The sequence below is a fragment of the Convolutriloba macropyga genome, unplaced genomic scaffold (genome assembly GCF_964194025.1).
Source record: "Convolutriloba macropyga unplaced genomic scaffold, txConMacr16.3 SCAFFOLD_5808, whole genome shotgun sequence".
In the NCBI taxonomy this organism is placed as follows: Eukaryota; Metazoa; Xenacoelomorpha; order Acoela; family Convolutidae; genus Convolutriloba; species Convolutriloba macropyga.
In genome coordinates, this window is record NW_027450736.1 from 1 (window position 1) to 15348 (window position 15348).

The 15348-nt window shown below is 52.5% G+C and overlaps 1 protein-coding gene across 1 annotated transcript; it reads left to right on the plus strand.

Annotated features, from left to right (window-relative positions):
* Window positions 1-1269: 1269 nt before the first annotated feature.
* On the plus strand, window positions 1270-7316 carry LOC142356116 (uncharacterized). Its single transcript, XM_075408085.1, has 10 exons — window positions 1270-1445; window positions 1576-2081; window positions 2269-2535; window positions 2819-3258; window positions 3384-3528; window positions 3620-3752; window positions 3854-4569; window positions 4741-5653; window positions 5903-6345; window positions 6491-7316. The coding sequence occupies exons 2-10, from the start codon at window positions 1596-1598 to the stop codon at window positions 7250-7252; spliced, it is 4305 nt and encodes a 1434-aa protein (XP_075264200.1). The 5' UTR covers window positions 1270-1445; window positions 1576-1595; the 3' UTR covers window positions 7253-7316.
* Window positions 7317-15348: the final 8032 nt, after the last annotated feature.

Sequence of the window (15348 nt, forward strand, 5' to 3'; positions counted from 1 at the left end):
CTATAATAATAGTGGAGGTAGAGAGAGAGAGAGAGACAGACAGAGAGAGAGAGAGAGAGAGAGAGAGAGAGAGAGACAGAGAGAGAGAGAGAGAGACAGAGAGAGACAGAGAGAGACAGAGAGAGAGAGACAGAGAGAGATACTTACATCTAGTAGAGGTACTTATTATTATTAATCGCTAATAATAATTATTATTATTGAAGTTTGAAGTAACTACTATCTATCTATACATACAATTTAAAACTAGTATCTATCCCGTCGTATTATTGCTCGTGCATCAGGAGGCCATCAGGAGGCCAGGAGGCTGGCCTCGGGCTGCCAAACGCGGGTCAGCAGAAAAATTGCGGTGTTATTAATAAGGAGGCCCAAATGACCCGCAGTGACCCGTGCTCGTACGAAACCGAAACACCCCAATAATAGTACATAGACATTAAAAGGCCACTTCTTAGTAAATTTTTCGTTTGAGTATTTCGGCCTTTTGTGGAGGTCGGAATGGGACTTCTTACTAAATTTTTAGTGGCCGTTAAATCAGGGGGCATTTGTGGAGCTCCACAAATCAGCCGCATTGGAGACTATTTCGGCTGAAATAGTTTGATTTGTGGAGCTCTACAAATGCCCCCTGCTCGCTCCCCGGCCGGGACGCTGTACTTTAACCGGCGAGTACAGCGCCCCGCACGGAACGATCAGTCGATCCGTCGGACCCCTGATCATTCCGTGCCGCAGCCCGCGTTTGCCACCGCCCGCGTGCGCCGCAGCCCGCGTTGGTCAGGCGGTCACTCCGAATGACCGCCTGACCAACGCGGGCTGCGGCACGGGCAGCTGTTACGCCGCTGACTATGCGGCACCCGCGGATGGCCCGTTGTCGTACTAGCAGGCACGCGCGATTGCTCGCGACACCTGCACGAGTACTCGTACGAACCTGTACGTTTTATACTCCGGGAACTAAAAATTTACTAAGAAGTCCCTTTTGAAAAAGTCCGCCGATCGATGCTCGAGCAGGGGGCTTTTGTGGAGCCCGAGTATTTCGGCCTTTTGTGGAGCCAACGAAAAATTTGCGAAGAAGTGGCCTTAGGTACTACCAGGAGGTACTACATATCCCTAATATACATTTGTCTCTGACCAGGTAGGTACCCTACGTAATTCAGACTGCGGCAAAGGCGTTATTAGGCGGTCTCTTAAGAGGCCGTTTACGGTAGGGCAGTACTTTTGACCCCCATATCCGGCAATTTCACGTACAGATGTTGCCAGTACCCTACCGGCTCCCGGCCAGTACGAGTACCGGACATCCCCGGCCAGAGGCTAGTCACGTACCTAATCGCTGCCCGCCACGGAAGCCGCGGCGCCAGAAACCCACGCATCCTAAGCATCCTTGGGAAACCAGCGGCACAGTGAGAATCAGCGCCTTCGAATTGCTCTGTCTGAACGGCTGCACGACAAACTATGAGGTATTCCCTCGCCTACCTTGCGCACACCCCACCAAAATTCGATCATCGCGAGCGGCCTGTGGACATAGTACTGCACGCAGTACAGTGACGCTGACGGTGTCTGACACTGCACTTGCCCTGCCCTGCCCAGGCTGTGACCCACGTTCGCTAATGGCCCCTGACAGTCACATACCAGACACGTTTTGGTGTCTGGCATGCGGCCAGCTCGAGCGCACAGGCGACACACCGCGAGTACGCCTAGTTTGCAAGGAGGATGGCCTGTTTGGTCGCCATCTCGTCGGCTCCGCTGTGCTGTGTCACCCCAGATTGCCCCCCCGGGATTTCAGCCTAGTTCCGTCGCAGATCACAGATGGAAAGGGGAGATGCACAGCAAGGAACGGCCTCCCATATGTAGGATACGTATGTAATGCAGGCTTCCAACGCAAAGACTCCTCCACACACCATCACCACAGTGGTGGTAAGGCAGCTAGAGAAGCTGCCAGATTGGCTGCTCCCCAGACTAGGCAGCAAGCCCAGGCGCAGGAGTCTCAGCGAGTTCAGGCCTTGAGACAATCGTGGGAGAAAGAGAGGTCTGAACTGCTCCAGTCTCAGCAACATATGCATGAGAGGCTTATTGCTGCTGAGGAAGAGCTGCAGGTAATATGTGGCACTGTTCATCACAGGCACAACAACCTTCGCAGTGCCACATGTTTGAATGCATCACAGACGCATTGTTGCAATTGAATGTTGTTTGTGCCCACACATGGAACGGAGATTTGCTTGTTCACTTGTTGTCTGAGCGTATGTATGTTTGGTTGTTTGTGCATGCCGCATGGTCCCATAGACAGCAGACCACACAGCTAGGGTGCAGCATCAACGACTACTTGATAGCTGTGCAGAAGCACACGCAAAGTGGATGGCTGCGCACAACATAGCCTTGCGACAAAAGGAGATTTTACAGCAATCGGAGAACAAGATTGCTGTTTTGGATCTCCGCCTTGCAGAAGCTGAGGCTCAAAAGGCACGAGCAGAGAGGCTGAAAGACAACCAAGCTGGCCTCCTGCGGGCCCAGCAGTCGAAATATGCACAGCAAAGGACTCTTGACAACAAGGTATGTCTCTCCGTCTGTTTGCGTGTCCGTTTGCCGCATGCCAACCTGCCCATCCATATGCCTTCTTTCTGTTTGTCTGTGTTTGTGTTTCTTTGTTTGTCTATCAATCCATCTGTCCGCTGTGTCCCTAGCTATGTGTTTGGCTCTGTGTGTGTGTGTGTGTGTGTGTGTCTAAATGTATACATATCACCCCTGCGTGTGTATGCTTACATACCATGAACTATATTTTTGCACGTGCATGTGCAGTCCTCAATCTTGCTGTGCGATCCGCATGTTGTTGTAGGTTATCTCAGGGGTCGATACTGGTGCAAAAGTGTACGCAGCATTGGGTCTGCGATACAATCGAGATGGCTCCCAAATTTCTGGCGTTGATACTTCCTTTCACAAGGAGCTTTGTGACATGGGGGAGCGTCGGTTGCGTGATCTGCTGCAGAAGCTGGAACAGCCTGTAGTCACCGTGGTCAGTCCATTCCACCGTGATGTGGCTCCCTTGCTCCGCCTGCTCGCAGACAAAATAGATGCTGGTGGTAGGCAGTCATCCAAGCGGCGGATTGTTACTGCTGCTCTGGCGGACCTGCCCTTGGTCAAGGACGTCGTGGCTGAGTTGAATGCTACTGATGACCGCGAGGAGGAGAGACGGCTGCTCAGTATACTAACCCAGTCATTCAGCAAGGCAGAACTCAACAATGATTTGGGCTTGGCCAAGGCTGTCAGTAAAAACAAGTGGGTACCTGTGCCATGCCTGATCTCCCACTACTCATTGTTGGTAGTGCATTGATATCCCAAGTGCCTTTTCCTTGAACGACCGCCAAATGCATATTGCATGATGTGGCGTATATCTTGTGCAGGTTTCGCCAGGCGCGAGCCCATGCTAGGGCGTATGGTGCGGGCACCACCAAGCCAGCTCTGTTGTCGAAGATTACACGCCAGCGTGTTCATGCCACACAATTTGAACATGCATTGAAGTGGATTTGCAATCCAAGCAACATGCAGGTGCAGAATGCCCCCCCTATTTTCTGAGGCACCTGTAGCCATAGCTACCAGTATGTGTTGTCTCATTGATACATCACTGTGTGGTACGTAGGATGTGGCTTTCGGACAGAAGGATATTTCACTGTCAGATGGTACACGCCTTAGTGTCCCCAGCACATTGCGAAAAGTCTTGAGATCTGAGCTATGGCGAGAGTATTTACAAGCTAACACAGATCCAGAAACAGGCAAGCCCTTAGCCCTGGTTTCATTGTGCAGAGGCCTCATGTTCATTTCTTCAAGTTGTAGCTTGCCTGACCTCTGACAAAACTTTTCATTATTTTGGCAGGGAAACCAATGCCCGGTACTCTCAAGCGCAGCAAGTTCATGAAAATGGCAAAGGTCGCGACCGGTGGTCAGCAGAAGGTGCTTACAGGCCTTGACAACATCTCACAACGGTTTGGCCACGAGAACTTCCAGCACCTACGGCGTCTTGTGGAGCGTGTGTATGACGCTGCGCCGCATTTACTAGCAGACCACAAGGAGAATCTCCTTGGTAGAATCGATGAGTACGAGTATTTCCTGAAGCGGCGGATGACAACACATTTACAGCCTACGTCTCGTGTGTCAGCCCATTGCATCACTCGTATGCTTGGGGGCCTCACTAGCACTGCTGCGTCGGCCTGCCCAAAGTGCAGGCCAGACAAGAAGTGCAAGCCGTGCCAGGAACGTCTGGTATACTGCAATGACTGCCCCGAATCGTGCCAGGACCATCGTGAACATTGCCCCCAATGTGACGAGCTCTTCGGCATTTACGCAGAGCTTCATGCCATGATTCAACTGGCCCGAGGTCTGCCAGCAGATCAGATTACCCCCACAGCTGTGGACGGAGATGGCGACCTGGATTTATTTCCTATTTCTCCCACCACATCTGATGAACAACAGGAAGTCACTCCTCAGAGCTTGATGAACGAGCTTTTGAACGATTTCTGTGTGTTGGGGAAGCGGTATCGCGCCCGCACCGAGAAGTATATTGCTCATCTTGTCCGCGCCCATGTTGAGCAGGTAAGCCGGCTATTTGACCGCCGTATATACGCACACAGTGAGGAACCATGCCATTGCAGTCGAAAACACATACAAATATAGCTTGCCACCGGGGCTGGTTGGGTACCCTAGGCTTGTCTACTGTGCATGCTGTAACATGCGATGTTGAGTCGCGTGTGTCATTTTCTGTAGGAGCTCAAAACCCTCCGGCGGGAGCAGCTTCGCACTGACGACTACATCCTTGTCATCGATTGGAAGATGAAGTGGTTGGCTATGGTCTGGAGAGAGACTCAGCAAGAATGGTTTGGAAAGGCAGGGATCCCATGGCATGGTGGCATGGCCCTGATGAAGTATGTCCCAGAAGAAGGCGAGGAGGAGGACAGCCTTGATGATTACACAATCCTGTACTTCGATTTCATCACAGACCACAAGAAAGAAGATGGCTTCTCTGTGGTCTCTATGCTAGAAGGCATGATCCATTTGATGAAGGGGCTTCACCCTGAGCGCACCAAGGTTGGGATTGAGTCAGATGGTGCAGGATGCTACTCCGGGAAGTTTGCTCGTCTGGCCATACCGATGCTGTCTGAGATCACTGGAGTCCAGGTGCTTTACCATTCCACAGGGGAGGCACAGTGCAACAAATCTATGCTTGACAACCACTTCGGCATAGCTGGACCCGCTGTGACGGCAGTCGTTGCAAGTGGAAGACAGGATGCCACTACAGCTCGAGATGTTGTGGTAGCCCACCAGAGGAGTACGGCGATTGCGAACACTGTGGTTCGGGAGGTGGAGATAGACCGCAGCAATGAAGGCATCCTTCAGCCCAACGCTTTGAAGAAGCCAGATATCTCCGTCCGAAGCATCGCCCTAACAACGATGGAGTATGGTCCGGACCGGAAGCTCTCTGGAGTGAGGTTCTTCAAGCATGCTGGCTTTGGGAGTGGGCAGCTTGTCACCAGAACAGCATTGAATGCAATGTGGCAGAAACCACAGGGCTCGACTGGTGTGGTGTTGATCGACTGGCCCCTCAATCATGAAGGCAATCCACCAGCCCCCGGTTGTGGTATCCGCTTGACGCTGCCGGCCAGTGGACGTGAACCCGGCGGTACGTATGTTCTTTCGTTGCCCATCTATGTGCCGTAGCCAATTGCCTTGCCCGCCTGCGAGACCCATGAGGGTCGAAACTGAGCCAATGCGTGGACAAATGGCTGATATCCGGATGTTGTGAATGATCATAGTAATGGCACAGTAGGTATTGTTGTCATGCCTTACATTCGAAGTATCACCGTACTAAGTGTGTCAATGCGTTGGTTCGACATCTTTGCTTGCATGTACTCGTGATGCGACCGTACAGCTGTCAATCCTGGTGGTCCTCCACAAGCCCAAGCACCCCCAGGAGGAGTTGAGGGGGCTAGTCTTGCTACAGAGGCCACCGCCTTCGACAATTCTGAAGTTGCCGGTGCTGGTGGTGGAGATGCTTCTTCCTGCGAAGAACAGCTTGGACTAGGCCGCGTGTTGGAGGGGGGCGGGTCCAGTACGACGCATCGCCGTACTGGGCATGGAGTGCCTGGCGAGCGCGGAAAGAAGATCAAGGCTGCTAAAGCATTGCAGAAGAAGGAAGAGGCAAATCGAAACAAGCGGATGAGAATTGAGATCGAGGAGTCCAAGCTTGCTGACCGGCAGAAACGAAGCAAGGGATTCTGGTGTGACCCGCCTTGCCGACACTTCACATTCACTAAGCGAATGATGGAGAGACACAAGGCCGACAAATCACGTTGTCCTGACATCTCTACGCAGGTACAGTATGCGCGGCATTTTTCTCCTTGTTGGCTGTGATGTTATTGTCATTATTCTATATACAGATTTACAGTAGAATTTGTAGAATAAAGCATTGCTAACTCCAATCGTGTTGTTCCAATCTGCTCAATTGCTGTATCTGAAGGTGTGGGGCTGGAAGCGTGCCAACAAGGTTGTGCGGCCGAGATACACTGGCATGGACCTCATAAAAAAGGTTGCTGCCAATCCTGTTAACGGTGTCAAGGCATTTGTCAAGCAAAGGATAGGCGAGGAGCATGCCGAAGCTCTGGATGATGCCGTTACGTCAGCTGCCCCTAGCCCCACCCAGTATGCTTCCAGTGAAAGTGATTCTGACAGTGCAACAGACGCTGGAGACTCTGCCGTGGCCGGCAGAGGTTGCCATTCGGCAGATGGCCATTACCACTTCGTGACACGTGCAGCTAGCCAGATGCGTGTCCCGCTTATCCCTTCAGGCCTCGCTATGAAATCTGGCGGGACCTCTAAGCCGGCGAAGACGAAGCACAAGAAGAAAGTGAAGCACACCCATGCACAGCTTTCGTTTTTGAAGTGGTGTTACCAACAAGGAGTCTTGAACAAGAACAACAAGATAGGACCAGCTCAAGCGCAAACTCTGATGCCACTGCTTGGCACTCTTCAAGGTGCGGAGAGATTTCCTACCGATCCATTCTGGGTTGCCAGTAGCATCAACGATCCAAGGACAGGGTTGCCGAGGCCAAAGTTTAGGCTTTGTGAATTGCTTGATCACTGGGATTTCCGACCATGGTTTTCCCAACAGAAGCAGGCATTTGATAAGAGAGTATCTGAACAGCTGCAACTGGCGATGAAGGAACAAATGAGCCCTTTGGACTTGGGTGGGAGCGATGATGAGGGGATGTTAGATGATTAGATCATTCGGACGAGTTGCTTCCAAATGGCAATCATTGTTGTAAGTCGTTCATGATATTTAGTATTGCTGTTGGGGAGCCCCTTCCCCACTGTAGCATCCCTTGGACCCTGGTACCTTCCCCCCTTGCACCCGCGAATTCCCTCTTTTACTTACGAGCATGTATACACATCTACAACGTACTCTCCCCCCTGTTTGAGCATAGACCCTTTTGAATTTAGTCCCCCAGATTTTTCAGCGTTTCAAACATATTGACAGGACAACGTACCCTACAATGTACTTTCAGTCCGCGTACTCTACTCCAATCTACCTCTCAGTGTACTCGTAGGTAGTAGGTAGGTAGGGTAGGGTACCTACCTGCATGCAGTAATAAGCCCGCATGCATATCAAAGCCTGCACATAAGGATACTACCTCGTACCCTACCTACTACATAAACAATAAGCCAACTAGTACTCTAGTATTATCACTCCTGGTATTATAGACGGATCACGGATTTCGCAAGCCGCAACCGTTTGTTAGACAGGCTCTAGAGGCTGCAGAGCCCGCTGGTACGTCTGTGACACACTTACAGTACTTTGACCAGTTTCACAACCCCCCCCCCCCCCCCCCACGTTCGCACCACCCCCCCACGTTCGCACCACCCCCCCACGTTTGCAGCACCCCCCCACGTTTACAGGACCCTCCCACGTCCGTGCATGACCCCCACGTCCTCAGTACGAGTACCTACGAGTAGGGTACCTACTACTGTACCTACTAATGTCCTCTGTAGAGCTAGCTTACCAGCGTCCAGCATGTACCCTATGTGTACAGTACCCTACCGGCTGACGGACAACCCCTTCCATGCATACATTATTTCGCTTTGTTCGGACCGTTGTATCATTTCTACATTCTCTACGCTTTCCGTTGGTTCCCGTGGGAAATTGGACTGTGCCGGGCGCGGGGTCCAGTATCCCGGGGAATATTATTGGTTTCTGCCAGTTTCTGCGTGTGCTTTTCTGGAGCGGCGCCTGCGGCGGGCCAGTGGGGGCTCTGCCCCCACACCCCCGTTGGGGCTCACCGCCCCAAACCCCATAGTGTACGTTTGTACCCCCGAACGTACTACTGTCCTCCGAAAATCGTTGCCGCTAAAAGTACTGCCCTATCGTAAACGGCCTCTTAAGCGAAAACGCGCAATTTATAATCCTTGACCCGAAAAAAATATCCGGGGGGCTTCGCCCCCCGGACCCCCCTTATGGGCCAAGCCAGGGCTCGTGCTTCGCGCTCGCCAGCCAGGAGGCCACTTCGTGACCTCCGTACATGCAGTGGCCCAGGGGGCCACTGTGACACTTCATACACTCATACTACAAAAGTTTTGTCACGTTAGGTACACGCAAGTGCAGTAGTCTACGGCAACACCCACATCCAACATATGCCTCATAGGTAGCATGATGGATGGAAAGTGCTAATGGTATCCTTGTTGTTTATGACCATTTTGGGCCTCCATTGCTGCCATGGGGTGATCTGTGCAGTTCCATTTGCATGCCGTGGGGCTGACAACTAGCCCTGGAAATCAACCGTGTTGGGTTGCAACCATGATGGGCACACTGCACAGAAGATGGGGCTTCAACCACCCAAGGATGCCTATGAGGGTTGCATAAATGTGAAATGGCACAAGTTAAGCTAGGAATTACCTGGGATGGGCGTGTAGGGGGGGCGTGGGACCAGATGTAAGGCACTGCTGACAGTTGTCCGTGGACGGGGCTAACTGTCCGTAGACTCCTGTGCACTGTTTTGGCCATAACTTTTTCATATGATATCGGATTGAGGAGATTTTTTGCTCACCAGAAAGCGGACAATAAGATCTAGATGCTCTTTTCAACTTCAATGAAATTCGCATAGATGACGACACAGTACATTAACAGAACATTTCCAATTCGGGTCCAGAAATGTCCAAAAAAAGTGTCCATTAAGGCCCAGAAATGGCCTCCAAAGATCAGCTACCCCTGATTAGCCATGGAATGCACCCACATTCAGGCAAATGTGCCCTCATGCACCGACAGGTGAATGGGAAGGCCCCCCTCAATGGCCTGGCCACCCCGGACTTGTGGGCCATACTTGCCCCCTAATTTCGAACACAGGAAGCCTGGGGCATGGCCATGTGTTGTGCCGCCCTGTGCACCATGCTCCCCTTGTAGCTAGACCAAGTTGCCCCCAAGTCCACATCATTGACACACAATGTGCGTGTCAAGATACCATTCGCACCCCTTGTCATTGTCATGTATGGCCCTCATGCAAAAATGTAACATAGATCACTGCTCATGATGCTTGCAGCCATGGGGCATAACTTTTCAGGCATGGCTTGCAACCATGGGAGACATTCTCCTGTCAAGGAGGGATGGGGCTGAATGAAGACACTTACATGTACAAGCATGCCGGAAATTTCATCGTGATACCCTCATATGCCTAGTATCAAGCATGCATTAAAATTGCTCGTGCAATCGATAGGTAATTAGGTATGGAAAAACCAACCCTCTAGCAAATCTGTACACATGATTTCAACACTGGCTTGCCCCCCCTTAACTTGGTCTGATGCACCCAAAAACAGAAGCCAAGAGTTCCATTATATGTAAACAAGCTGACAATGGCCAAAAACAATGGAACAATGGGGCGCTTGGTGCTCATCTGCTCCCACATCCTGTTGACAAAACTTTTGTAGTATGAGTGTACGTGTAGGTGACGCAGGGCAGGGCTCGCCATCTTAAAAAATTAAGGGCCGCCTATCTCATGTACCGGTACGTGCAGTACGAGTACTCCCCGTAGCCCGTAGGCCGTAATATAATTTAGTCGCGTATAATAATAGAAGACGATCTCCTGAGGATGTTGTTGTACGTAAGGCTGTACTGTATAGCTAGTAGCTACTCGTACTTGGTACGGCATGTGCGTACCTACCTGTCGGCAATCGGCAGCCGGCACGTGTACTCGTACCTGGAAGGACCAGGAGTCAGGACCAGCTCCCACTGGGCAGTGGGCCAGGCGTGCGTGCCACTGGGCCAGGCAGGCATGCGTGCATACTGCAGTACAGAGTGAACACAGAGTACTCGTTTAGATAGTATAAGGTTACGGGGCGAAGGTACGGTCGAGAGGTGTACCCTAGTCCCTACGAGTACCTACCATGGTCCAGGCATGGGCCCCATTCCGGAAAACCTTGGAGTAAATATGTAATCACAGGTACGGTACCTACGGCCTACCTACCGCGGTTCGTGTACAATACTCGTACAACTGTACAAGTTCAATTTTCCATTTTGGCCGGCGCCCGGCTCAGGGGCTTATACTCGTATAATAATGGCCTACATTATTATGGCCTACGCGGCATGTGTACCTGTTTACGCCGTATGTGCACTCCGCAATACCGTACACAATGTACGTACAATATGTGCAACCATGTACCCCCTGCCTGGGCCATGCCTGGCTGGGCCATGCAGGCCTCTTCAGTCTTCAGTCTTCAGGCTTCACAGCAGTGCTACGGTCTACGGATTATTAACGTACCTAGCTAGAGTAGGGTACCTTTGCATGTACATAATTATTCGGCCTTATTACTCCGAGACTCGAATCTCGGCTCGAAAGAGTGGGGCAGGCCGGGGTTTTTCGACCCACCTTCTCCCGGGGGTGAAAAAAAATTAGGCCTTACTAGCTAGCTAGTACTAACTAAAATGTGGTAGGTAGAGCAACAAAAAATCAGTTACATATGCTCGTACGGCGTACGCGTGTGACATGACGCGAGTGCGCGTGTGCATGACAAGTTGCGAGCAAACTAAAAGTGGACATTCGGTAGCATGATGCGCTAGCGTAGGAAAGAGTTGCCACAAGTGCCACAAGAAGTGCCATGAGTGCAGCACTCACTGTGTGTATTGATCATTTTCAGTTACAGGTTCAAAGCGAAAAGTTATCCCGCCCGCCTCTGTGCAACTACCCACTTGTAGTTCTAAGGGTATCTTGAAAAGTTTGAACGCTAATATCTATCTCATATGTTGTTGGCCGCAGCAAACGGTTCCGAACTTGTCATGACTATCATGAGTATTGCTATGTACAGATGCAAGCAAAGGTTAAGTAGAAAGAATCATCCGCGGAAATATACAGTGCACTTAATTTAGGAGCTGGTAGACAACGGGTTTGCCACCCCCCCCCCCCCCCCCCCCTTGCACTCCCGTTCGGTACATAGGTCGAGAGCATGTGTTGGGGCGGATCGCTCGTCATGACATGCTTTCAGCAAGCTGAAACCCGGACATGCAACTCAGTAAAGAGCTACCTGCCGCCATCAGGCAACCGAGAGCTGTAACGATGAAGATGACAAATATCTGGGTAGTGTCAAAGCTCCAATTGATTGATGAGGGACTCTGGCCATGGCAAACAGCAGTATATTCGCCATTCGCTCCGCCGCATTGCTCAGAGTGCAGATCCTGCTCTCCAGATCTCACGACAGGGGACGTGGCAGAGCTCTGGCACTCTTGCAGGCCTCCGGCAGACATGATTTGGCTCGGGTCGCCCAAAATCATGCTGATGTCAATCTCTGCGCATGAGTTGGCAGCAAGCTCGCAGGGAGTGCAGCCGCCCAGCCTCAGAGAGGTCCACGCTTCGTGGGGATCATCAAGTTCCAGCAGGAGGACACGAACGATGGACGCATCCCCCATGGCGGCAGCCCAGTGCAGCGGGGAGAACACGCTGTACGTGTTGCCAGCTGGCTTGCAGATGTCACTGGTGAACCCTATGCTGTCCAACACAGAGAGGACCTGTTGGCGCAAAACACATAACTGAGTAAAACACCTGAACAGTGGTGGTGCAGTGGTGGTGGTGCGGGATACATCATGGCATGCAGTGCGCACTTAAAGAGACCAACGAACAGCGGGTCACCTCACCGTCTCAACGGTCTGTAAACACTTGGACTGTACAGCTGCTGACAGAATGCCTTCTTCCATGCAATCTGCTGCAAGCATCAGTTGCTGCACAGAAATACCAGGGACGCCAGCTGCTTCAACAGCTGACAGAAGCATTGCGAAGCAGTGGTTGGCCTGGTTTCGTAGCATCATCAGAATCAGCTCTGCATCAGCCTCGATTGGATCCCATGGGCTGTTTCTGTGGGTGTCCCAAGCCATGTGCAGAGCAGGCGCCTGAAACAGCATCCTTGCTAGATCCTGCATACGGCATTTCCACCCCGCAGCAGTGAGCTTCGTACTGTACTGCCATAGTTTAGCAGGTAAGATCTTGCAGAGTCAATGGCAACTGGCAAAACAGGTGCAGTGGCTTACCGTCATAAGCCCTATCCTTTTGGGCTGACGAATTTTCGGTAGTACCCGGCACAGCTCTTCCGCTGCGACCGAGCTAGTTACGACGAGCAGAGGGCATGTGCTGCTAATAAGGACAACCTCACTGGACAGTACGTCCATGATCTCGAGCTCATACAAACCGGCACAGAGGAGGGGTGGGAGCCTGTGGATGCGGCCGCACAGTGTGTAAGACAAGAACAGCAGACAGAAACCTCAGAGAACAGGGAGTTGTTGTGCAGTTCACTTTGGCCAGGAGACATTGCAGACAGTTCGCATGGTGAAACTTGATTACCTGACAGTCAACACAGTGGTGCCGTCCGGTTGTGGGCACATGGTGCAAGTGCCAAGAGATACGCATCGCCCAGTCGAGCGTAGCAGGACACTTGCCCTACCATGCAGGGCAAGGCGGTCCACTATGATTCTAACACACTGCGAGGCTCCATAGCAAACCGCCATGGGCTCCAGGCCACACACCGAAGCTTCGGCGGCCTGTTCCGGAGCACGGTGGTGAGCGGTGTCTTGACGCTCAGAGGCCACCTACGTGTGCAAACACAGAAAAGATCACAAGATGGACGGAAAAAGCGAATGATTGGATGACGGAAGCTGCAGCAGGGTCGAAAGCGCATTGGAAAGAGACATGGAAAAAATCCGCGTGTGTGGCCAACGCGCACTGACATGTACGGCAAAGGTACGAACGGCCTGCCGGCCGGCGAGGGACGTCCACACTGCGCAGAGAGACTCGAAATGGCACACACATGGTGCGATAGTGGCACTTCAGAGGTCGGGGGATGTCAGGTCGTTTCGATACCTCAGTGTGGTCCAGGCGGGATCGAACCGTGGCTTCCCGCGGGTGAGACGAGCTGCAAGCGCTCAACTGCTGGAAGGTGGCGGTGCTGGTGTGAGCAAGGCTGGCTTCCCCCTCTCCGGCCGTTGCTGCTGCGTGCTTCGGTGGATGTCGGGCATCATGCAGGGAGGCGCACATGGCTTCGATGGCGTTCAGAGAATTGCCAGGATGTGGCCAAGAGGGGGGCTTGTGTGTTCCGGACATTTTCCGTCGGTTCTATTCGCTGCAGCCCTGATGGCAGAGCAACAGAAGCGGTCGTCAGACAACCCCGTGCCCCGGGTGAGGAAGGCGGGCGCATAATCTGGGTGTTATACTTCCGGCACAGCGCCTGTCGGTCTGAAGATAGGATCTCTACCTAATGAAACGCAGCCTTACGATCGGCACGGTTCCTCGGTGGCTGATCACCACCGTAACAGGCGTGAGACAGGTGGTTGGCAACCAATATCAAGGCACAGAAGGGTACGGTACCCTTCCCACCAAAGGATACGAGAAGGAACGACAAGAAGCGCCGACAGTCAAGTATTCAGACCAAACACCTACGCACTCAAGCCAACCAGCAGCTAGTTGCTTGTCTCCAGATTGAGAGCTTCTGTAGATCGCGCGGCCCGAAGACGCATAGGCACGGGACGGGGACCGAGGGCGACAAAGCCATCCTGACGGTGTTGGCTGGAGCGCTTCGTCCGAGGCTGGTGGACGGCGGGTGAGACACACCCTGTAGTCCGGAGGGTTACAGATCGTCGCCAATCAAGCCGTCCCCTCGAACCGTCCGAGCGGCGTGATGAATTGTTGCGCTCAAGCAGAGTCTAACTGAATGGGATTCGCCTCGGCAGTTTGCGAGAAGGATTCGCTTCGCGAAAGCTGCGACAAGGTAGGGGTTAAAAACCACGGTCGAAACCCCCAACGCTCACCGTACCTTGCTGGCGAGTGGCGAGCCTGCAGGGTGGAGGCTGTACGCTAGGAAATGATTATCCGCTATAGCTGGCACGGCCATGCACACATATCAAGTAGCAATCGCGAAGCGCAGCGTCGGCGTATACGGCAGAAACGGTCCAGCACTGCAGTGCGAGGGCTTGAATCAGACGCTTGGCCACCGGTTGCAGCTCCTAGAAGGATAGCTAGTGTACCCTGCCGGAGTGAGTGGGGGATACTGTTCGAAGTGTGCGACAGGCAGGACTCGGGAAAGGAGTCAGGAAAAGTATGATCCCCACTCTCATCAGGGCTACGGGCTACCTAGTAGCCTGACTCTCGATCTGGTCCTTGAAGCGCCTGACTAAAAGCTCTGCATGCGGGTTATCTTTTCAGGGGTAGCGATACCCCTGGCGACTTTTGAGGGGTAGGTAAGATATAGCACTCGTAGGGTATAGGTAGTGGATACTGGATACCTACTGTACCTAGTACCTACCTCCCTATCTCTGCCTGAAATACCTTATGGTTGAATGGGGTCCCTCCGGATCAGTCATCAGGACTGGACCACCGAGAGATTATGTCGTCAAGATTACGAGATTACTAGTTATTAGTAGTACTAGTAGTACCATTTTACCCCCCCCCCCCCCCCCTTTTCTCCCGCGGGTGAAAAAAACTACTACCATTTACTAATAAAAGGATTGTGCGAGCGAAGTAATAAATAATATTCGTTCGGCGGCCATGTACGGTACGTACGTGTACACAGGTACGTACCGGCGGGTACGAGCAGGGTAGGTACGAGCAGGAGGTGTCGGCGAGCCGGCCGCGCCTCGGCGTGGTACGAGTATCTCCTAGCTAGATCATGTAACTAGGCCCTACTCAGGAGGTAGGTAGGGTACGGTCAATCTCTGTGCCCGTGGCCCGTGCCTCTCGGCCCCGGCCGGTTCCCGGCCCGGCCTACTGTAGATGTAAACTGTCCCCAGTACTTAGGAGGTACGGTACGAGCGTCTCGGAGAAAGAATAAGGATGGATATGCATACATGCATGCACT

Coding starts and splice junctions, on each gene's coding strand:
- LOC142356116 (XM_075408085.1), top strand. CDS start 1,596: ATGGCCCCTGACAGTCACATACCAGACACGTTTTGGTGTCTGGCATGC. Junction 3,259..3,383: donor AAGGCTGTCAGTAAAAACAA/GTGGGTACCTGT, acceptor TATCTTGTGCAG/GTTTCGCCAGGCGCGAGCCC. Junction 6,346..6,490: donor GTCCTGACATCTCTACGCAG/GTACAGTATGCG, acceptor CTGTATCTGAAG/GTGTGGGGCTGGAAGCGTGC.